A 22763-nucleotide genomic window follows, 5' to 3' on the forward strand; every position below is an offset into this window, starting at 1 on the left:
ATTGCACTCCAGCCTGGATGACAGAGAGAGACTATGTCTCAAAAAAAAAAAAAAAAAGAAAGTTCAGAATAACGCATTACAAGTAGCCTCTCTGGTTTTTATGTTACTCGTAGTTTTATCACACATGAACAATGTCATAAATTTTCATGGTTGAATTATCAGTTGTTTATGCAATATTCATTGACATTTTTGGCTAATCAGCAGTGTTTCTGGAATTATTTGAATATCATTACTATTTTCCAAAATTATTTTATAAAACTAATTTAAAAATCAAAAATGATATAATAATGTGAAATTAAATATAAGTTTTGAAGAATGTCAGGATGTCACCCCCAAATTATTCTACTTTGGCATAAGAATTATTTTCAACTGAAGGCAATTGAAAATCAACAGGTGTAGGAAGAGTTCTCTGTCTTCTCTTTACCCAAGTAAAGTAGGGTATTTCCCTTTGTGAAGGTGACAGAAATTTCCCTTGTAAAAATGTCCCCAATTGCTACACCAGGAAAAAGAGAGCAACTGTTTTTTTTTTTTTTTTTTTTTTTTTTTTTTTGAGTCGGAGTCTCCCCCTGTCGCCCCGGCTGGAGTGCAGTGGCCGGATCTCAGCTCACTGCAAGCTCCGCCTCCCGGGTTTACCGCCATTCTCTTGCCTCAGCCTCCGAGTAGCTGGGACTACAGGCGCCCGCCACCTCGCCCGGCTAGTTTTTTTCTATTTTTTAGTAGAGACGGGGTTTCACCGTGTTAGCCAGGATGGTCTCGATCTCCTGACCTCGTGATCCGCCCGTCTCAGCCTCCCAAAGTGCTGGGATTACAGGCTTGAGCCACCGCGCCCGGTCAGAGAGCAACTCTTTATCATTAGATGTGGAAGGTTGGCACTGAGATGAATCTGCAGAAACAAACCTTACTATAATTATTTCTATCTTTCATTTTATCTTCCATGGTTTTTTATTGCCCATGTATTTCTTAGTCACATTCCCAAATTTGTTATCCCATGAAGTGCAAACTCCCTTTCCTTTGTTGGAATGGTATATAAGTCTGTGAGTCTAACTGCTTTTTTAAGGTTTCAATTTTATTTTTCTTTGTGAACTCTGTGCAAGTAATATACTAATAAAATTGTATGCTTTTTTTCGCATGTTAATCTGTCCTTTGTCAGTTAAATTTGCAAGACCCTACTTAGTGAACCTAACAGTACAGAAAAAAATGTTTCCTTATTGACAGTTTCAAAACTTAAATAAAACTGAGGCAAGAATCTTTTTCATCTTAAAATGGCCAATTTTAATTTCCAAATTAATGGTTCATTAGACCTAAGCCAGTCAGCTAGGTGAACAATTGTGATGTAATAAAACAAAACTAAAGGACATGAACAAAATTGAGAAAACATATGGAAGACTGAATCTAAAGGCCAGGTAGAATTGAAAATTTTTCTAATTTTTAACTCTATAAATTAAAGGAATGTGTTTCATTTCACTGCTTTCATCTGTGGAAACATGTTTGCAGAAGACATTCGAGGTTGTGATTAATTGAAAATATATAACTCAAATAGATTAAGACCCCAAAGGGCATTGAAGGAAAATTAGAAAATCTGCTATTTTTGCTTGGGTTGATTCCTCTCCTGACTAACTCTTGGAGATGATATGAACATCAACTAAATGGGTAGCCATGAAAGTGTCTAAGGAAGAAAGGAACACAGAAGCTCAATGTACCATAACTTTATTTTTATTTATTTAGTTTTTTGAGACAGACTCTTGCTCTGTCGCCCAGGCGGAGTGCAGTGGCATCATCTTAGCTCACCGCAACCTCTGCCTCCTGGGTTCAAGCGATTCTCCTGTCTCAGTCTCCCGAGTAGCTAGGATTACAGGTGTGCAACACCACACCCAACTAATTTATTCTGTGTTTTCATGGAGACGGAGTTTCGCCATTTTGACCAGGCTGGTCTCGAACTCCTAACCTCAGGTGATCTGCCCAACTCAGCCTCCCAAAGTGCTGGGATTACAGGCGTGAGCCACCGTTTCTGGCTTCTTTTTTTTTATGACGGAGTCTCGCTATGTCGCCCAGGCTGGAGTGCAGTGGCACAATCTCGGCTCGCTGCAACCTCCACTTCCCGGGTTCAAGCAATTCTCTGCCTCAGCCACCCGAGTAGCTGATATTACAGGCGCCTGCCACCACAGCTGGCTAATTTTTGTATTTTTAGTAGAGACAGGATTTCACCATATTGGTAAGGCTAGTCTTGAACTCCTGACCTCGTGATCCACCCGCCTCGGCCTACCAAAGTGCTGGGATTACAGGTGTGAGCCACCGCGTCCGGCTTTTTTTTTTTTTTTTTTTAATTGTGTTATGTTGAGATGGAGAAACAGGAGGAGGTGGGAGGGATCTTAATATATATATGGAAAAATAAAAACATGGAATAATCAGGACAATTCTGAAAAAGAAGAATAATGAGAGAAAATTAGCTGTATCAGCTATTAAAGTCAAGTTATAACATCTCGGTTTATTAAACATGCATTTACATTAGTCTCCCCTTATCTTTGGGAGACTAATGTAAATGCATGTTTAATAAATCGCACAACCAGCAGATGCCTAAAACCACAGATACTACTGAACCCTATATATGCTGTTTTTTTTTCTATATATACATAGCAATGATCAATTTAATTTATAAATCAGGCACAGTAAGAGATTAGCAATAACTGATAACAAAACAGAACAATTATACCACATACTGTAATAAAAATTATGAGTCTGGGAACGGTGGCTCACGCCTGTAATCCCAGCACTTTGGCAGGACGAGGTGGGCGGATAACCTGAGGTCAGGAGTTCGAGACCAGTCTGGCCAACTTGGTGAAAACCGTCTCTACTAAAAATACAAAAATTAGCCGGGAATGGTGACAGGCCCCTGTAATCTCAGCTACTCGGGAGGCATAGCAGGAGAATCGCTTTAACCCGGGAGGCGGAGGTTGCAGCGAGCCAAGATCCTGCAATAGCACTCCAGCCTGGGTGACAGAGGGAAACTCCGTCTTATAAATAAATAAATATATATAAATATAAATTATGTGACTGTGATCTCTCTCAAAATAGCTTGCCGTTTTACTTGTGATGATGTGAGATGATAGAATGCCTGTGATGAGATAAACTGAGGTGAATGGAGTAGGCATTATGAAGTAGCATTAGGCTTGATAAGGTACTACAGATTTAGGTATTAGTTGAACACCTGTCATTTGTCACATAATCATCTCAGTATTAAGGGTAGCACATAGCACAGTGTTTAAAACAGTACAATTCTACCTTAAGAACTGTGGGAATGACTAAAGAAATAAAACCGAAACCTGAGAAACCTGAGACAGTCCAACTGTCCATGAAATTTTAGCCTATTAGCCTATGACAAAAACAGCCAAAATTGATAGGAGTGTGGCGGGTGGCACGCGAGGAAGAAAGGGGAAGCAGAAATGAAAGTTCATAAATTGTCTTGGGAGAAAATATGTCCATACATTAAACCTTACACCAAAATAGAGAGTTCACCATGTAAACCGTGTTGTAATGTAAAATTAACAACACAAAATTACTTAACCCATGGGAGAATGCTTTTTCCTTCTTCCCTGCCTCTGCCTCCCTGTCTCTCTGCTTGCCTCCCTCCCCTTTCTCCCTTTCTTGGGATGAATCCGTGGTCACTATCACTAATAGAGAAATTAACTCACTACATTCATCATTGTGGAGATGGTAGAATAAGTGAGCAACTTATCTCCAGAAGCCCCGGTCCACATAATTTAGGTCTCACCGAAATGTGCCCATCAGATTTTAAAAGAAGCGAATATAAGACGCTAGGTTTTCTGTATTCAGAAGCACCATGGATATCAAATAGAGGGAACCATTAACGAAGGCCTTTATTAGAAATGTCTCTCATTTATCCATACACTTTAAATAGTTAATAGTACAAATTGTTCCCCGCGTAGAAACATTTGTACTGCCAAACAAAATACGTTTAAAAGAACTTCGATATTTAAATGTTGATGTCTGCTTAAACTGAGGATAAGTAACCGTCATGCGAGGACAAAATGGCTGGCTAAAAGTTGTGCTTTCGATACGCTCAAAATCGATACGCTCAAATCTGTCAGTTTAGCGGAACGCTACATGCATGATACGAGAAACAAAAAGCTCCCTAGGTTCACGATTGCCTTGGGTGGAGGAAGGGCTATTGCCGCTGTAGTGGCTGTTTTTTCAAATGCATTCCTGTTGCCACAGGAATGAGAAATTAACAGCAGAGGAATGTAGGACAAAGGTAGCTGCACACGCACTCTCCTCCCAGGGCTGGATGTTGCCACTACCTCCAGGAGACATCAACTTGACTACCGACTACATAGAAAGCGTCCGAAATCCCGGACGTTAGTATCAAGAGGAGGCAAAACTTTTAAGTCACAGTAAAGCAACACACACGGAATAAGCAACGTCTGCCACCATCCAATTAAATATAGAATGAAAGTCATGGACTAGAACGACGGACCAACCCAGGAGCAGGGCGGGACTTTTGAATTACTTTTTAGTCCAATCCGGATATCCCTTTAGACGAAGAAACTGGCTCTTGTTTTGCGATCTTTTCTGCTTTTCACAGGCCTGGGGCGTGGCTGACTGCCATCCCAAAAACATCCGCCAGCGGGAAACGCCTCGAAGCAGCAGTCAGGGACATGGAAGTCGCAGTAAAGGTTTAAATGCTATAACCTCACCACGGCCACTCTCCAGCCCCCGTTACTTATGTCTTATCATAAGGTTCCCGTGCGACTAACCTTAAGTAGCAGGGGTGAGCAAAAAACGAAACAAGGGCAACTGGGAAAAACAAGTATCCAGCTCTTTTATTGAGATCAGTGGTGGCTCTGAAAAGAGCCTTTTGGGTTTTTAGAAGCAGGCGTCCACCTATTTCTTCTTGGGTGCCGCCTTCTTAGGCTTAACAACCTTGGGCTTGGCGGCCTTGGGCTTTACAGACTTTGCAGCACTTTTGGCAGCTTTCTTGGGCTTCCCAACCTTGGCCTTCTTTGGGCTCTTGGCCACTTTTTTGGTCACCGTGGCCGCGGCCGGCTTCTTCGCCTTCTTCGGTGTTTTCTTAGCGCTCTTCTTGGGGGTAGCGCCACCAGTCGCCTTCCTAGGCTTCTTGGCTGCCCCAACCGGCTTCTTAGGCTTGGCTGCGCTCACCTTCTTAACCTTGGGTTTGGCTTCGCCAGAGGCTGCCTTCTTGTTGAGTTTGAAGGAACCAGAAGCACCGGTGCCCTTCGTCTGCACCAGAGTGCCCTTGCTCACCAGGCTCTTGAGACCAAGTTTGATTCGGCTGTTGTTTTTCTCCACATCATAGCCGGCAGCAGCCAACGCTTTTTTCAAAGCAGCCAAAGAAACCCCGCTGCGCTCTTTAGAGGCTGCCACCGCCTTGGTGATGAGCTCTGACACCGGAGGACCGGATGCCTTACGAGGCGGCCCCCCAGATTTCTTGGCCGTTTTCTTCTTTACGGGGATTTTCTCCGCCGGAGGCGCAGCAGCGGGAGCGACAGGAGCAGTTTCGGACATGTTGAGGATCAACAACTCGGGTACAAGTGGCAAAGCGCCGATGAAACAGCGCTTGGGCAGGGCCGCTGTATATATAGAGCGCAGGAGCGATCTGATTGGTGCTCTGGTAGCCCGCCTGGCTGGCAGGCTCTGAGCCGCTGCGCTGCTCCCAAGTTGTGTTTGTTCCACCTCACAAAAGGGGAAAAATATTAAAATTCCCCGCACCAAATCACCCGGATTTGGTCAGGAAAGGATCTCAGAAGCCTCGGGCTTCATGCTCTTCATTTATTTTTTCCACAACCACAAAAACAACGCTTCCAGGCGTCCCCAATTCCCCCAACTCCGAAGGAAGTCTGGGGCAGTCAGAGACCACTTTCTGTTTTTCTTATAAATTACCTGTTCGCTCCTTTGCCCCTGAAAGTTCTTTTTCCCAGGGGTGGTTGGGCACATGCTTCCCTTATTTTTGAAAATAAAAACGAAATGGTTTCCACCTAAATTTTCATGATAATTCTGTTTCTTCACAAGGGAAGTAACACAGGTCCTCTGTGAATTCTTCCTGCAGACGCACAGGAACTGTGGACTGGGACAAGGATTCCAGGGCCAGTCCAAAGTAATTAGGGCGGGATGGGAGGGGGTTCATGAGCCTTGGTAGGGTCCGGTGTGGTGGGGGGCTAGAGACTTAAATCTTTGATTTGAAGACATTGAAACCATCAAATCCTTCTTTTCATAGATGGGGGCGGGGCATCCTTTTCACTTCTCTACAGGCGAGAAATTGGGCTCTTTTTAAAAAGCTCTGAGGTCCCCCTCTGAGTTGTGTAAGGCAGGAGGTCTGGCCCTCAAGATAGAGATATAAAGGAAAAAGGGAGATCCCTTAAGCCTGCAAAGAAAGCCAATAGATTTGGCAGTTACAGGCACTGAGATAATGTTTTCAAAGAAAACAAGCATGTATCTATTTATTTATTTTTGTACATTGCAATATTAGAGATGAATTTCAGCCCATGAAAATTAGAGGTTACTTTCAGTAACCATACCTTACACAAGTTACTGTACAGGACAATCTCCAGTTTGAAACTCAAATATATCTTTGAATTGCAAATAAAGCAACTGACTTTAATAAAACACACTCTTGACTTTTAAGATGAACAATATATTTGAAATTTATTTTTTAAATAGCAAAAATTTACACAGAAAGATAGGAAAAGTACCAGAACATGTAGTTTATTATAAGATCTGTTGTTGATGAACTGAAAATCACCTCTTCTTTTCCCCTCTGAAGCTATTCTGCTCTAAAGTTTACTACTTTAAGGTTCACTACTTCTTATTTTATTCTCCGAACCCAAATAATTGCTATTTTTTTCCTAGAGATTAAAGGCAAAGTAAATTGTCTGCCCATACATTTGATATAATTATAGATTTATATTTAGGGACAAAGGTAATATTACAACTCACCAACAATTTCTACTCAGATATATGTTTTCATGAAAGTATGTGTTAGAGAACAGCCTTAGATTGTGGGAAAGTCAAAAGGTATCCTATAAATTGAGTTCAATGAAGAATGAAAAGTGAAACATCTTTTAGACTAAGGGTGACCCCCTTGTTTTAGTAAATAACATTTGTCCAACATTTGGAAACATTGTCTACTTGTGTGCTTATGTCCTCTGGGAATTAACAGTCTAATGAGATTAGTGACGGATGAATTAGCAGTGGTGGAAAAACACTTTAGACCGGCCATTCCTCAGAGTGACAGGGTATAAGAATTATACAAAATTATGTAAAGTATATAAACAATTGAAACAGTTGCATCATACTAATATATTGTAGTAAAAGAAATAATATAAGGCTGGACCCGGTGGCCCAGGCCATGTAATCCCAGCACTTTAGGAGACTCACGGGGGTGGATCACCTGAGGCCAGGAGTTTGAGATCAGCCTAGCCAACATGGTGAAACCCCATCTCTACTAAAAGTACAAAAATTAGCTGAGGGTGGAGGCACTCCGGAGGCTGAGGCAAGAGAATCCCTTGAACGCAGGAGGCGGAGGTTGCAATGAGCCGAGATGATGCCACTATACTCCAGCCTAGGCGACAGAGTGAGACTTAGTCGCAAAAAAAAAAAGAAAAGAAAAGAAAAGAAAGCAACAATATAATAACATGTCACTTAGGCCGGGCTTGGTGGCTCATGCTTATAATCCCAGCACTTGGGAGCACTTGGGGAGGCTGAGGCGGGCAGATTGCCTGAGGTCAGGAGTTCGAGACCAGCCTGGCCAGCATGGTGAAACCTCGTCTCTACTTAAAAAAATACAAAAATTAGCTGGGCATGGTGGCAGGCAACTGTATTACCAGCTACTCGGGAAACTGAGGCAGGAGAATCCCTTGAACCTGGGAGATGGAGGTTGTAGTTAGCTGAGATTGTGTCATTGCACTCCAGTCTGGGCAACAGAGCAAGACTCTGTCTCAACAGAAAAAAGAAAAAAAAAGAACATGTGATGTAGATCTTATTCTAGATGCAATGAACCCCCTTCTCATTTAAAACTCAGCTAAGTGTATCCACCATGAAAATAGCTATGAGGAGTCTTGATTACCAGGTAACTGGACCTCCTTTCACTATAAATTGGTATCCTGGTTTATAAATCGACATGTAAATTTAATCACTGTGATTCAGTTCTCTAATATGATTTTTCCGGTCAACTCAAGCTAATCACATCTCTTTACATGCAAGTCTGAAGACCTCAAGCCATTAGGACATCCAGCCACCCAGAATCTTGTCCCCAGCCTGCTGGCAACATGGTGGAGGCCAGAAGACAGAGAAATATGTAACCAAGCCCTTTCTAGATCCCTTGTAAAGTGTGTTGAAAAAGTTATGCAAAACTTAAAAGCCAGGCAAAAATATTTCTCCATATCCTTCCAAGCTATATTAGAGAATTATCTAAAAAGTCTGCTTATGGTGTACCTGATGATGTAACGCAATACTAGACAGTAAAAGAGAATGTGAATCACATAAAAACTTTCCACATTTTTTTTTTTTTTTTTTGAGACAGAATCTCGCTCTGTCGCACAGGCTGGAGTGCAGTGGCTTGATCTCACCTCACTGCAACCTCCACCTCCCTGGGTTCACACCATTCTCCTGCCTCAGCCTCCCAAGTAGCTGGAACTACAGGCGCCCGCCACAATGCCCGGCTAATGTTTTTGTATTTTTATTAGAGACGGGGTTTCACTGTGTTAGCCAGGATGGTCTCGATCTCCTGACGTCGCGTGATCGGCCTCCCAAAGTGCTGGGATTACAGACGTGAGCCACCGTGCCCAGCCATACTTTCCAAATTTCTAGTGGTCAGATTGAAAGAATGAAAAGAAACAAGTAAAATTAATTTTAATATATTTTATTTAAATGTATATATTGAAACTATTATCACTTCAACATAATAAATAAGCTAAAAAAAAAGACAGTTGACATTCTTTTTTAAATAATACATCTTCAGAACCTGGTGTGTATTTTACACTTTTAGAACATTTTAAATCAGACTAGCTACAGTCCAAATGGTCAATGATCACATGTAGCTAGTGGTACCTTATTGGACAACACTGTTCTATGTGAAAGTAACTCTGACTTGATGTTTATATTTTATTGGGCCCATATTATCTAAAAGTAAACATTCACTTGTAGAAGTTTAATAAATTAGTAAGGATTTTGTCATAGAGATGGAAATGAATTCTTAGTATAGAAAAAATGACCCCAAAAGTTATTATTGTATTGCCTAATAAGACATTAAACAACTTTATATCTGATTTGCCATTCCTTTTCCCGTATTCATTCTTTCCCTGACCAAATACATATTTTGTTCTCCCGTATCTTCCTTTGACCTAATTGTGATTCTGCTTCCTCATCATCAATGAGTTAAATCATTCTTTGACACATACACAAGCTCACTATATATAGTACATGTATGTCAGTCATGTTTTTAACTTCCTGAATGTTGTACTTTGACACTTGGTTGTTCAATTTGGCCTAAGAGCTCTGAATCAGAACCTTTAGAAGCCATTCTGAAAAACTGGAAGATACAAAGTTTTTGACTGTCAACTCCATAGCAACCTGATATCTGGTTGGTGTTCCATGGAAACTGTATTTCTCAAATTTTGAAATAAGATTGAACAAGCCTGTGAGCAACAATAAAAAAAAGTCTATTAGAGGCCGGGCGCGGTGGCTCAAGCCTGTAATCCCAACACTTTGGGAGGCCGAGACGGGCGGATCATGAGGTCAGGAGATCGAGACCATCCTGGCTAACACGGTGAAACCCCGTCTCTACTAAAAAATAGAAAAAACTAGCCGGGCGAGGTGGCGGGCGCCTGTAGTCCCAGCTACTCAGAGGCTGAGGCAGGAAAATGGCGTAAACCCGGGAGGCGGAGCTTGCAGTGAGTTGAGAACTAGCCACTGCACTCCAGCCCAGGCGACAGAGCAAGACTCTGTCTCAAAAAAAAAAAAAAAAAGTCTATTAGAATGACCTCCAGCCGGGCAGGGTGGCTCATGCCTGTAATCCCAGCACTTTAGGAGGCCAAGGCCGGCGGATCACGAGGTCAGGAGTTTAAGACCAGCCTGACCAACGTAATGAAATTCTGTCTCTTCTAAAAATACAAAAATTAGCCCGGCATGGTGGCGTGCACCTGTAATCCCAGCTACTCGGAAGGCCAAGGCAGGAGAATCACTTGAACCTGGGAGGCGGAGGTTGCAGTGAGCCGAGATTGTGCCACTGCACTCCAGCCTGAGTGACAGAGCGAGACTCCATTTCAAAAAAAAAAAGACTGACCTCCAAAGGAAAGTTCAGATTAAGGATGTGGTCATCCCACTCAAAACTGATGTCCTCAAGAAAGCCACAATTAAAAGGACACAGTTAAAATATTGTCATGCAATATATTGTGTATTCTTGTATTTACCACACATCATAAATATTATAGGTTGACTAGTTTTGTTTCATGCCACATTTTTCAGGCTCTGGAAACCCTGGTAGAAAAAGCTAAAAATGCAGAGCAAAATGTCAAGTCCAAACAGCAGTAATGGGGCTAGAGAGAGACTCAAACAGCCAAGATACATTCAAAAGAGAGTGACAGGAGTTGTTGGGACAGGTGTAAGGAATGAGGGTGACAGTGGTTTTTCTTTCACTTTCTCCTTCTACTATACCAGTTAGAGTTCTTTGTTTTTGGTAGAGACAGGGGTCTCTACCAGGGGTCACTATGTGGCTCAGGCTGGTCTCAAACTCTTGCTACCAAGTGATCCTCCTGCCTCAGCCTCCCAAAGTTTTGAGATTATAGGTGTGAACCACCAAGCCCAGCCTTGAGTAAGGCTCCCTCAGCTTTTGGATGTAGCTAACCTGATATTAATATATCCTGTATAGGCCAGAACTTTGAATGATTTAAAGCTGCTTTTACCTGATTCACCAATTAATGAGGCTAATAATAACAGCCACCCCACTGGCAGTGCCTGCCTCAAAGAGTAAGTGTTAGTGCTGCTATCTGTTTGAGACAAACAATATAGGGACTCCAGGATATTTTCAGCCTAAATAAGAATGTAGGGGCTCTAGTCTGTTGCCTGGCTTCAGCCCCATAAACTTTTTTTTTTTTAACATATAACCCAGATCCACAGTTTTGTTCATTTTTCAATCTTTGAGGGCAAATGGCCAACCATTAGGATATTAAACCTGAGGTTAAATATTTCCTCAACTCAAGGGCAGAGACCAAAGTTACTGTATCTATATTCCCCAACACACCCTCAAAATGGGTTGCAGAAAACAACAGAACATATATTAAATAACACAGTGGGAACATAATAAATGCATTGATTAGCTGGGTACAGTGGCATGTGCCTGTAGTTCCAGCTACTCTACTCATGAGGCTGAGGCAGGAGGGTTGCTTTTGCCCAGCAGTTTGAAGTTGCAGAGAGCTATGATCGAACCACTTCACTCCAGCCAGGGCGACAGAGCAAGACTCTGTCCAGAAAAATAAATACATAAATATAAAATTTTAAAAATATAAATAAATATATAGAAAGTATTACAAAAGGAACAATATATTGCAAAATATATTTACCTAACATTTTGAAATTGCCATTATAATTGTATATGTGACATAGGAAACTGGGTCATTAACAGCTATCTTATTCTTTTAAGCTTCTTTCAAATGATGTCAAAGCATTTCAGAAAGTCTAACCTACCCTCAAAGGATAAGAATTTGTCAGTTGTGAGAATATGCACATTTTTACACCTTCTCAATCTGTGTCTATATGAAGGCGGTTATAAAGCACAAGATGCAAATGTACATTAGGCAATAGTCTTCATCAGAATAAGTACAAACCTAACACAATGACTATTTTGGAGGAAACATGGAGATGCAAATTTCAATAGATTGGTTGACATTATTTTTTAATATCTAGTTTTTCACTGTGCCATGTTTTTACACACTCAGTGAGCACTTGTTAAGTACAGGACAACAGGAGAAATAATAAAAACTAAGATCAGCCTAGCAGTGTGTCCTATAAAGAACTTACGCCTGGTGGGACAGCTACAGAGAAATGTAACCATCATACAGTGTGAGAAATCTGATAGGAAAGACACAGTCACTAAGAGAACAAAAGAATAAAAACATAAAAGTGTTAATGTGCTGGTTAAACATTTGCTTCAAATATTTACCAATCTAGCTGGGAAAATAAGACATAAGACAACAGCCTAAAATAGCAGTTCTTAAACATTCAGATATCAGGACTTCTTTACACTCCTAAAAATTACCAGGCCTCCAAAAAATCTTTTGTTAAATATAGACATTTATCACTTTGGAAAACAAAGCTGAGTATCAAATATTTAATTATTTATATTAATATTTATTTGATAACCTTTAAATATAAAAATATTTATAATGCATATATGTGATTATATAGTTCATATGTAGCTATATATTTATCTTATGTACCATAGATTTATGTTATATATTACATATGTATGAAGAGAAAATAGAAAGTAAACCTGAAAGTTCCCCATTCCCTAACCCATTCAAAACCCTGGAAGTCCCAGGCTAATCTGAAACTTGTAAAGCTGCTTGCATGTAGAGAACACAGCTGAGCTGGTAGTGTGGAAGAGTGGAAAGACAACAGTTTTGGCACAAGGAAGCTTTATGTTTAATCCCAGTTTCTCCACTCATGAGCTTGGTTACCCTGCCAAATTCCTTCTCTATAAAATGGGAATAATACTCCCAGAAATATAGTAAGGATTAAATTAGATAATGTGCATGCAGTTCCTGGGATTGGGATGAGCACACAGTAGCCTCTCATTTGAGGCATATTTCCATTAGATCCTTGCAATATGATAGCCTTCTGGTTTTGGTTTTGGTTTTGTTTTTGTTTTTTTTTTGGTGACCCTAAGAAAAATGATACTCTCCTTAACTTGGAGGGCTGGATGGGAAGAAACCAAATCCAACAAGCTGGTTCATTCTTTCTAATTATGTCCTCTTTCCTTAGCTGCTTCTGAAAGGATACAGGCCTTAGGTACTAGCCCCAAGAACCCTAATGATAAGAGATGGAGCTGGACCACCAGAGAAGAGATGAGTGTGTGTGTGTGACACACTCTCATCTCTTATGACACTCACATAACTACCCAGTCCCCACCTTCTGCATCCCAGGTGTGTGCATACTTTGATAGCAGGCAGGTGTTACTAGCCAATACATTAGAAGCATGGTATTCCAGCACTCTGCATTTTTTTACTATGGAATTCATCTCAACCTGCTTACATTAAATAAAATTTTTGATTGATATCAAATTTTTATTATGTTTGCTTAACTAAGGATTTGTAATTATGCTTCAGTCAATGCATAGATTGTTTATGCTTTTCATGGTTACTTGCAGAACTTATATTTTCCTCATACTTTTACAAAGTAATCAAGGAAAAATACAGAGGCAGCTTAGTATATTAGTCAAAAGAATAGACTGGAATGTCTGAGTTCAAATTCAATTTTGCCGTTTTACCAGCTGTGTGACTTTGGGTGAGTTAATAAACCTTTTCATGTCTCAGTTTTCTCACCTGTAAAGTGACAATAATAAGCCTACCTGTTTCATGGGTCATTATGAGGATTAAGGAGTTAATATTTAAATAGTTCTTACAACAACCTCTGGCATATTTTAAGTACAAAAATATATACATATGTTAAATAATAACTTTTCCAAAACATCTTACCTACAATCTTGTGTGTAAATTGGTGGCTCAATTCTGCAACTGTTTTGTTGTTGTTGTTGTTGTTAAGCTTATGTTTGTCGTGACTGTTATCAATAATATTAATACAGATAGTTAACTGAACCCTTCCTCTACACCAGGCATTATATGCATTATTTTCATTCTGACTTCCTACATCCTATGAGAACCACCATCATAATAATCCTCACCTTGCCAATAAGGAAATGGAGAATGAGAATTCAGACTTCTCCAAGAAGTGCTGCAGACTGATTATAAATCATGCATCCTAAACACACACATATTAAAGTATCAACTGAAATCAAACAGAATAAAACTTTGTCTTTCTATCTACAAAATGCATAAATTAAAATATGCCCCAACTATTTAACTAATATATTTAGTAAATAGAGGGATGGAAGCATTTTCACCCCTTCAATACATTCTTCATCAGCCTCTCTCACCTTACCCCTCTGTCACAGGCGTTTGCAATGTCATGCTGTTTTTCTGATGTAGGCTAGGTGGCAGTCCAAACCAGGAACTCTTGAAAGAGGGTATATTCCTATTTTTCTGCAGCCTCAACCTCCCAGGCTCAAATGATTCTCTTGCCTCAGTCCCCTGAGTAGCTGGGGCCACAGGTGCGAGCCACCACATCTGGCTAATTTTAAAATTTTTGATAGAGACAGGGTAGCCATGTTAGCCAGCCTGGTCTCGAATTCCTGACCTCAGGTGATCTGCCCACCTCAGCCTCCCAAAATGTTGGAATAACAGGAGTGAGCCATAGTACCTGGCCGGTAATTTTTAACCTCTAGCTGTACACTTAGTTTTCTGTCTTTTTCAGTGGACAAAAATTATTATATAACCTTTAAAAATATTATAAAAATATTTATTTATAATGCATATATGTGATTATATAGTTCACAGGGGATAATTCTGAGGCACTGAGAAGCCATGAGACTGCATGGATTGCACAAGCAGGCAAGAACATGGGAGGGAACAAGTGTCTTGGACTCTTGTCTCAGTGGTCTAGAAAAATCATGTTACTGATTCATTCACTCCACAAACAACTGATGGGCACCTTCAAGAAGCCCAACGATGTACTGAGTTCAGGGGACAAGAAAGTAATTAAGACAGGCTCTACCTTCATGGTGGTGTTTGAAGAATAGAAATCTAGAAAAAGGTAGGTAATAGTGGCTGTGCAAAAGATATCAGAGATTATATGAAAAGGAGGGACTAGACCATTTTACCTGGGAGTGGAGGTTAAAAATAGGGTCTTTAAGGGAAACATAAAAATATTAATTCTTTTCATTTTTGAAGTAAAATGACCACACTGAGGAGGATGACAGAAATAAATACTGCTGTACAAACATGGTAACACTGGAATTGGCTCTTACCTGATAGGAAGCAAAATTACAAAGTTCATTATTTAGATATAGCAATAATTATGGTGATCATGGCTGTAATAATAATGTTATTAATCATTATGTACCAATAAGAATACAGGTTTGTGACTTTACAATGTGCCTAAGAGCAGCCCAATATTTTGATTGTAAACCACATTCCCATAAACACACACACATCTCAAACAAGACCCCATAAAGCAGACTGCACTACAGTGGAGGTTATATAAAAGTCCAACAGAATAAGAACGCCCCCATTGTATATTATTCTGTGAAATAAAAAGAAGTTCTCATTAGATTGAAAATATCTAATTGCCAACTAGCAATTTTAAACAGTTTAGGCAGAGAATGAAATATAAAGTTTTTTTAAACTTTTAGATTTTTCAAGACTAGCAGAACTGCTGAAGAATAACAATTCAAAACATAGGTTTGCTTTGGCTTCAATCTCTGTGGCCAAAGGCATTTACAATGTAGGATGTTGTTTGTGCTTGCAGACACTAGATGACGCTCCAAATTAAAATGCCGGTAGTGGGACAGGAGCTGATCAAGCCGCCTGGCAAATCATTAACTTGGTCGACACTGTATTACCCAGCAGATTTTAAAACTCATTCACATACAGAGTATTTTGATGGACAAAAATAATTATTACCCACAATTGACAGTGACAGTACTGAGAAGCTGGGAAACTGAAGTAGGACCCCGGAGCGGCCAAGTACAGAGGCTGGCTCCCAGGACTTTAGGAGTTAATACTATTCCTAAAGAGAATAAATTGTCAAATAGGCAACAAATTCATGTGGGTTGATTCATTCACTTCCCCAAAACAATTATTAAGCAGTAGAAATGATAACTACGCTGGTAGTGCAAATAGTTTACAGTGAAAGGGAAAAGACATGGAAAAAAAAAAAAAAAAAAAAAACACGGGGCCGGACACCAGTGGCTCACGCCTGTAATCCCAGCACTTTGGGAGGCTGAGGTGGGCGGATCAGGGGTCAGGAGATCAAGACCATCCTGGTTAACACAGTGAAACCCCGTCTCTACTAAAAATACAAAAATTAGGCGGGCATGGTGGCTGGTGCCTGCAGTCCCGGCTGCTCGGGAGGCTGAGGCAGGAGAATAGCTTGAACCGAGGAGGCAGAGGTTACAGTGAGCCGAGATCCTGCCACTGCACTCCAGCCTGGGCAACAGAGGGAGACTCGTCTCAAAACAAAACAAAACAAAACAAAACAAAACAAAAAAACCCCACAGGCAGTGATGTTTTATGTGGATCAGTGTGGAGCAGAGATCAAAAGGAGGAAATGGCCAATGTTACCAAATAATGGATGCAGAAATAATCTTCACGGAGAAGTCACTTTAATTATGTCTTAAATGAGAGTAACAAATTAAGCATGAGAACCTGTAGGGGCTAAGGGGAAACATACTCTTTGGCCTCTGAAGATTCGCTGAAAACTACCGACAAGAGGAAGATTAGTAGGATAAAATGCATCCAATTTATTATTATTTCTTTCTTTTTTTAATTCGTTTTTTATTTTTATTTTAGACGGAGTCTCACTCTGTCATCAGGCTGGAGTGCAGTGGTGCAATCTCCGCTCACTGCAACCTCTGCCTCCCGAGTTCAAGCAATTCTCCTGCCTCAGGCTCAGGAGTAGCTGGGACTACAGGCATGTGCCACCACGTCCAGCTAAGTTTTGTATTTTTAGTAGAGACACGGTTTCACCATGTTGGCCAGGATGGTCTCAATCTCTTGACCTTGAGACCTGCCTGCCTCAGCCTCCCAGAGTGCTGGGATTACAGGCATGAGCCATGGCACCCGGCCGCATCCAATTTATTAATGAGTACACTAATGAATTATCCAATTTACATCCAATTTATTAATGTGTATTAATGTGTACAGTGGAAATTGTCCATTTTTATTTTTTAGATTCAACAAAATATGGGCAGCCATGTAGAAATAAGATTGCTAATAAATGGAGTAGGGAAACCCAGCAAGGCCTGTCTGTCTAGATTCTTCTTGGCCTCTCTGTGCAGCATTCCTTCTTTCTGGATCCTCTCTGGAATGGGGTCTTGTGATCTATGGTCAAATAAGGTAGTTCAGATAATTTCTTTATGGCCAGTTTTTACACAGAAAAACAGAGGGAAAGTTAGAGTACTAATTTTAGGTTTTATGGCTGGCTCTGGGGAAAAGGTGTTTTGATTTCTATGGCTTAACTTGAGGAAGAGAAATTCTCATTTCTTTGGCTAGACTCCGGGGAGAGTGGGACTCAGAGACAGGAGGGCAGGAGAAGATCAGAGAAAAACTTTGGCTTCTGCGGCCTTTATTTTGGGGTATTGTTTTCTGAGTTCCAACAAATCTCAAGGACCTACGGAGACTGCATACTTTTTTTTTTTTCATTTTTATTATTTTAATAGTGAGATAACCAAGCATAGGCAATTCGTTTTTTGTTTTTGTTTTTCAGACAGGATTTTACTTTGTTGCCCAGGCTGGAGTGCAGTGACATAATCATAGCTCACTGCATCCTCAAACTTCTAGGCTCAAGAGATCCTCCCAGCTTAACCACAACTGAGAGGTGCTACTAGCATTTAGTGCATATTAAGACAGATATGACTAGAGGTTCATTGAGTGTTTTGAGCCTTTACGGCTTTAAAATTGTCTTTGCTAACCCCAAACTTTTGGATGCTACAGAGGACCCCTGGAGTATAAGAAGTAGAGGTAAACACGATTATTTGACATGTTTAGTTATATAAGATTGTTGAAATAAGGTGGTATTTGATCTTCAGGTTATATTTTAGTGAAAACTGTGAATGTGTGTTCCAAAATTAGACAGGATTTCTAGAGTTCTGATATCTGAGTTTGTGTTATCAGTTATAATTAAGAGTTATTGTGTTAGGTTATTGTAAATCACACAGGTGATCAAATTTCTTTGTCAATTGTGTTTTTGACTGTGACTACCCTAGGATATTTTAACGTTCATAGACAAATGTTGTCTTGTTTTGAAACTCTTCAAAGGATGGATTATAACCCTCGATTGCAGGTTTCTGATAACTTTGAAGATTGTGAACAGGAGTTAACTAGGTGAGCTGAACTATTGGAACACTAATCTTCTTGACTCTTCCCTGTGTACGTAATTCTTCCTGGACACAGGACAAGAATTCAGGCAAAGGTGCTGCAGCATAAAGTCTGGCCAGAGAAAATGACACTCCAGATGTTATGTAACAATATTTTATGTTAAATAATTTATACATATTTCCTATTCTAAGCATTTCAAATGATTGTAAAAACTCAACTCATGAAAACGTATAGCTGAGACAATGTATACTGTGATGTTTAGCTCAACTTGACACCAATCTAAATTGATAAGCACTCTTACAAAGTTTAAGAAATTAAGATTTGCCATATTAAGTATTGTCTTAAGATTTTTAAGAATTGAAAAATTTGGAGCAGTTTTGTTCATTAGTCAATTCGATACTTTAAAAGTCCAGTATGTCAGATTTAAAAAATGCAATTTATAAGTTTTTTCTTAAAGTTGGTCAAACTGCAAAAGCCTTGTCAAAAATGAATGTTAAAAATTCGGTAGATTATTTGTTCTATGGGTTCTATGGGGGAAAATTGGTAGATTAATAAATGTCAATCGCGAGCATTGTAAATTGAATTTAAAAGTTTAAAGAAGAGCTGTTAATTTAATTTTGTCATAATAATGAATTGAATATTACGTTTTTTAAGTGCCATAGTACTTGTTGAATGATCTTTCTGTATGGAAAAGGATGTAAAAATGCACATTGGTAACATCAACTCTATTTCAGTGGCGGGATGGTGGGGTGAGCTTTTCTCCGGGTTTGGGAAGAATGTGTTGTATCATCTACCTCTTGTGTGTATACTAACTGCCATTGCTGCTTGGCCGCCAGCAACCACCTTGGTGAGTCCTATTTCCCTCTAAAAGACTCGAGCTGTGCTGTTCAATCCAGTAGCCCCTAGTTACATGTAGCTATTGTAATGAATTAAAATTAGGTAAAAGTAAACATTCTGCTCCTCAGACACCAGTCACATTTCAAGTGCATAATCGTCACAAGTGGCCAGTAGCTGGTTTTGAACAGTGTGGAAAGATTTCTGTCATCACAGAGCATTCTGTTAGCACTGTTGTAAAGCATTCTCTAGCTCTTGCAAACTTGTCAGATCCCTTGAAAGTTCTCAAAATAATTCGTTCCAATTTTGCTCAGACTAATTTTCAGGGAAGCCTTTTTCTGGATGCGTGGACTTGTGATCTCCATAATTCATCCTTTCTACTATGTGAGTTACCTTGGGCTGCCATAGCACAATACCATAGACTTAGTTGCTAAAAAAAAAATAACTTTCTCACAGTTCTGGAAGCTCAGAACTCCAAGATCCAGGTGCTGGCCAATTCAGTTTCTAGGTGAACGCTCTCTTCCTGGCTTGTTGGTGGCAGCCTTCTCACTACATGCTCACGTGGTGTCCTCTTTGTGCTTGTAGGGCTTGGGGAGTGGAGAGAAGAAGGAGAATAAAAGAGGTCTCTCTGTTTTCTCCTTTTCCTGAGACAGGTCCTTGTGTAGCCCAGGCTAGACAGCAGTGGCTCACTGCAGCCTCCTCCTGGGCTCAAGCGATCCTCCCACCTCAACCTCCAGAGTAACTGGGGTCTCACATGTGCACCACCACACCTAGTTCATTTTTTAAATATTTAGAAAATGGGGATCTCACTATTTTGTCCAAGCTGGTCTTGAACTCCTGGGCTAAAGTGATCTTCCTGCCTCAGCCTATCATAGTGTTGGTATTACAGGCATCAGCTACAGCACCTGGCTTTATTGTCTTTTTTGTTTGTTTGTTTTGTTTTTCTGAGATGGAGTCTCTATCACCCAAGCTGGAGTACAGTGGTATGATCTCACTGCAACTTCCACCTCACGGGTTCAAGGGATTGAGCCTTCTAAGTAGCTGGGATTACAAGCATGCACCACCACACCTGGCTAATTTTTGTATTTTTAGTAGACACAGGGTTTCACCATGTTGGCCAGGCTGGTCTCGAACTCCTGACCTCAGGTGATCCACCCACCTTGGCCTCCCAAAGTGCTGGGATTACAGGCTTGAGCCACCATGGCTGATCTGTTGTCTCTTTTAATATGGGCATGAATTTCATCATGAGAGACACACCCCGATGAGTTTGTCTAACTATAATGACTTCCCAAAGGCCCCAGCTCCAAGTGCCATCACATTGGGCATAAGGGTTTCAATATATGAATTTTGGGACAAGGAGACACAATTCAGTCCATAGTACCTATTGTATTAGTTGTCTGGGGCTGTAGTAACAAAGTACCTCAAACTCAGTAGCTTAACAACAGATATTTATCGTCACACAGTCCTGGAAGCTGGAAGTCTGAAATCAAAGCATCATCAGGTTTGATTCCTCCTGATGGCAGTGAGGGATAACCTGTTCCAGGTTTCTCTCCCAGCTTCTGGTATCCCCAGACTCACTGCTTGACTCGAATGGGGATTCTCCCAGTGTCTACTCACCATATTTTCTCTCTATAAGTGTCAGTCGCTGTGTACAACATTTCTCCTTTTTATAAGGTCACCATTTATGTTGGGTTAGAGCCCACTCTTTTCTTAACTGAGCACGTGCAAAGACCCTATTTCTGAATGAGGCCACATTCACAGGTACTGATACAGGAGGGGGAAAGTGCTGGGAAGGGAAGGGCGCGGTCCCTTTAAATGATATGGAAGTGGAGAAGGGAAGGGCATTGTCCCTGGCTAGGGCTCCACCCCCAGGCCTGTGCCCAGGGACCACAGTGAGGACAGGCATTTTTGTTTTTCTACCCAAATGTTGCATTTCCCAAGATCTCCCCTGGCCTGCCCCAAGACACAAGCAGCTGGATGTCCAGGGGAGCACACTGGCAGAAGAGCACACAACCAACGTTTGCCTGGCAAAGTGAGGCGGAATTTGCCTGGAGTGGTTGGAGGAGAGCCTAGGCCACTGAGTGGCTGACTCCAAGGGAAAACTTTCCCGCTCCATCCACTTTTGACTTCCCCCAACTGCTGAGACCTACCTCCACTTAATAAAACCTTGCACTCTTTCTCTAAGCCCAGGTGTGGTCTGATTTCTTCTGGTACACCAAGGCAAAAACCTGGGATACAGAAAGCCCTCTGTCACTGGGACAAGGTAGATAGTCTAATTGAGCTGGTTAACACCAGCTGCCTATAAATGACAAAACTAAGAGAGCACCCTGTAACACACACCCACTGTGGCTTCAGGAGCTGTAAACATTCAACCCTAGACACTGTCGTGGGGTCGTGGGGTTGGAGGCCCACAACCTGTCTGCCTTTATGTTCCCCTAGAGACTTGAGCAGTCAGGCACCGAAGAAATGAGCCACACCCCCATCACATGCCCTGTGAGGGGGACAAGGGAACTTTTCCCGTTTTGGTACTGGAGGTTAGGAATTCAACAACTTTATTTTTGTGGGAAGGCTTACTTCAACCCATAATATGAGGGTTCCTAGAATGTGGAGGGCTGAGACTGAAGCACTACCTAAGGGCCTGAGGCCAGCCTGCAGCTGGTTTCTGATTCTCATGAGTCAGCTAACATCTTGGGAGGGAGGAAGACAGGCCTAGGAAGAGCAGAGCCCAGGATTCGTTCTTCATTCCACCTCTGCTCTTCAGAGCCTCCTTCAGTCTATGCGATCAGCCATCAGACCTCTTGGGGGGAAATGGTGCTGCTGTGCCCAGCCCTTTTTGATTGTGTTACCATGCTGAGCTTACTGAGGGACCAGGAAGGCCTGAACTCAGACCATATAGAGTGCCACCCTAGTGGGAATGGAATCTGTCAGTGCTGGATGAATGTGATCGTCCCATGATGAGAAGACAGACACTCTTGCCAAGCTGAGTATGGAGACCTGAATGGGATACTCATTATCATGAGGGGATGAAGATCCAAGCTCTCAAAGTTGGTACCACAGGGTGGCTATGGCAGGTACAGGGGTTTAGGATGAAGGACCCAGAATATAACATGCTGGCGAGGTAGGGAAAGGAGTCAGAAATTCAGTCTTGTTGAACCCTAAATATTGCATCTGTCTCTCTCTCTCTCTCTTTTTTTTTTTTTTCTGGAGATGGGGGTCTGACTCTATCATCCAGGCTGGGGTGTAGTGGCATGATCTCGGCTCACTGCAGTCTCTGCCTTCTGGGTTCAAGTGATCCTCCCACCTCAGCTTCCTGAGTAGCTGGGACTACAGGTGCACACCACCACTCCCAGCTCATTTTTGTACTTTTTGGTAGAGACATGGTCTCACCATGTTGTGCAGGCTGGTCTCGAACTCCTGGGCTTAAGTGATCTGTCGCCTCGGCCTCCCAAGAAGGATTGGGATTACAGGGCCTGAGCCACTGTGACTGGCCAACATCGCATCTAATTTTAGGGTATTTATCTGACTTTCATTAACACTGCTTCTTGGGTGCTCAGTTTAGCAGGCATTTGGCCATAGGTAGATTTAAAGTTTTGGTGGGTTTTGCTGTTTTTTTTGAGACAAGGTCTCACTCTGTTGCCCAGGTTGGAGTGCAGTGGCACGATCTCAGCTAACTTCAACCTCCTTCTCTGCGCTTCAAGTGAGTCTCCTGCCTCAAGCTCCCGAGTAGCTGGGGCGACAGGTGTGTGC

The 22763-nt window shown here is 41.3% G+C and overlaps 1 protein-coding gene across 1 annotated transcript; it reads right to left on the reverse strand.

The window, feature by feature from the left end:
- Positions 1-4810: 4810 nt before the first annotated feature.
- Positions 4811-5583, reverse strand: H1-2 (H1.2 linker histone, cluster member). The gene has a single exon (XM_033219527.1). It carries the CDS (start codon positions 5539-5541, stop codon positions 4900-4902), a length of 642 nt encoding a protein of 213 aa, XP_033075418.1. The 5' UTR covers positions 5542-5583; the 3' UTR covers positions 4811-4899.
- Between the last annotated feature and the right edge of the window lie 17180 nt (positions 5584-22763).

Source organism: Trachypithecus francoisi, unplaced genomic scaffold, assembly GCF_009764315.1.
Source record: "Trachypithecus francoisi isolate TF-2019V2 unplaced genomic scaffold, Tfra_2.0 Lachesis_group10, whole genome shotgun sequence".
Lineage (NCBI taxonomy): Eukaryota > Metazoa > Chordata > Mammalia > Primates > Cercopithecidae > Trachypithecus > Trachypithecus francoisi.

Coding starts and splice junctions, on each gene's coding strand:
- H1-2 (XM_033219527.1), bottom strand. CDS start 5,541: ATGTCCGAAACTGCTCCTGTCGCTCCCGCTGCTGCGCCTCCGGCGGAG.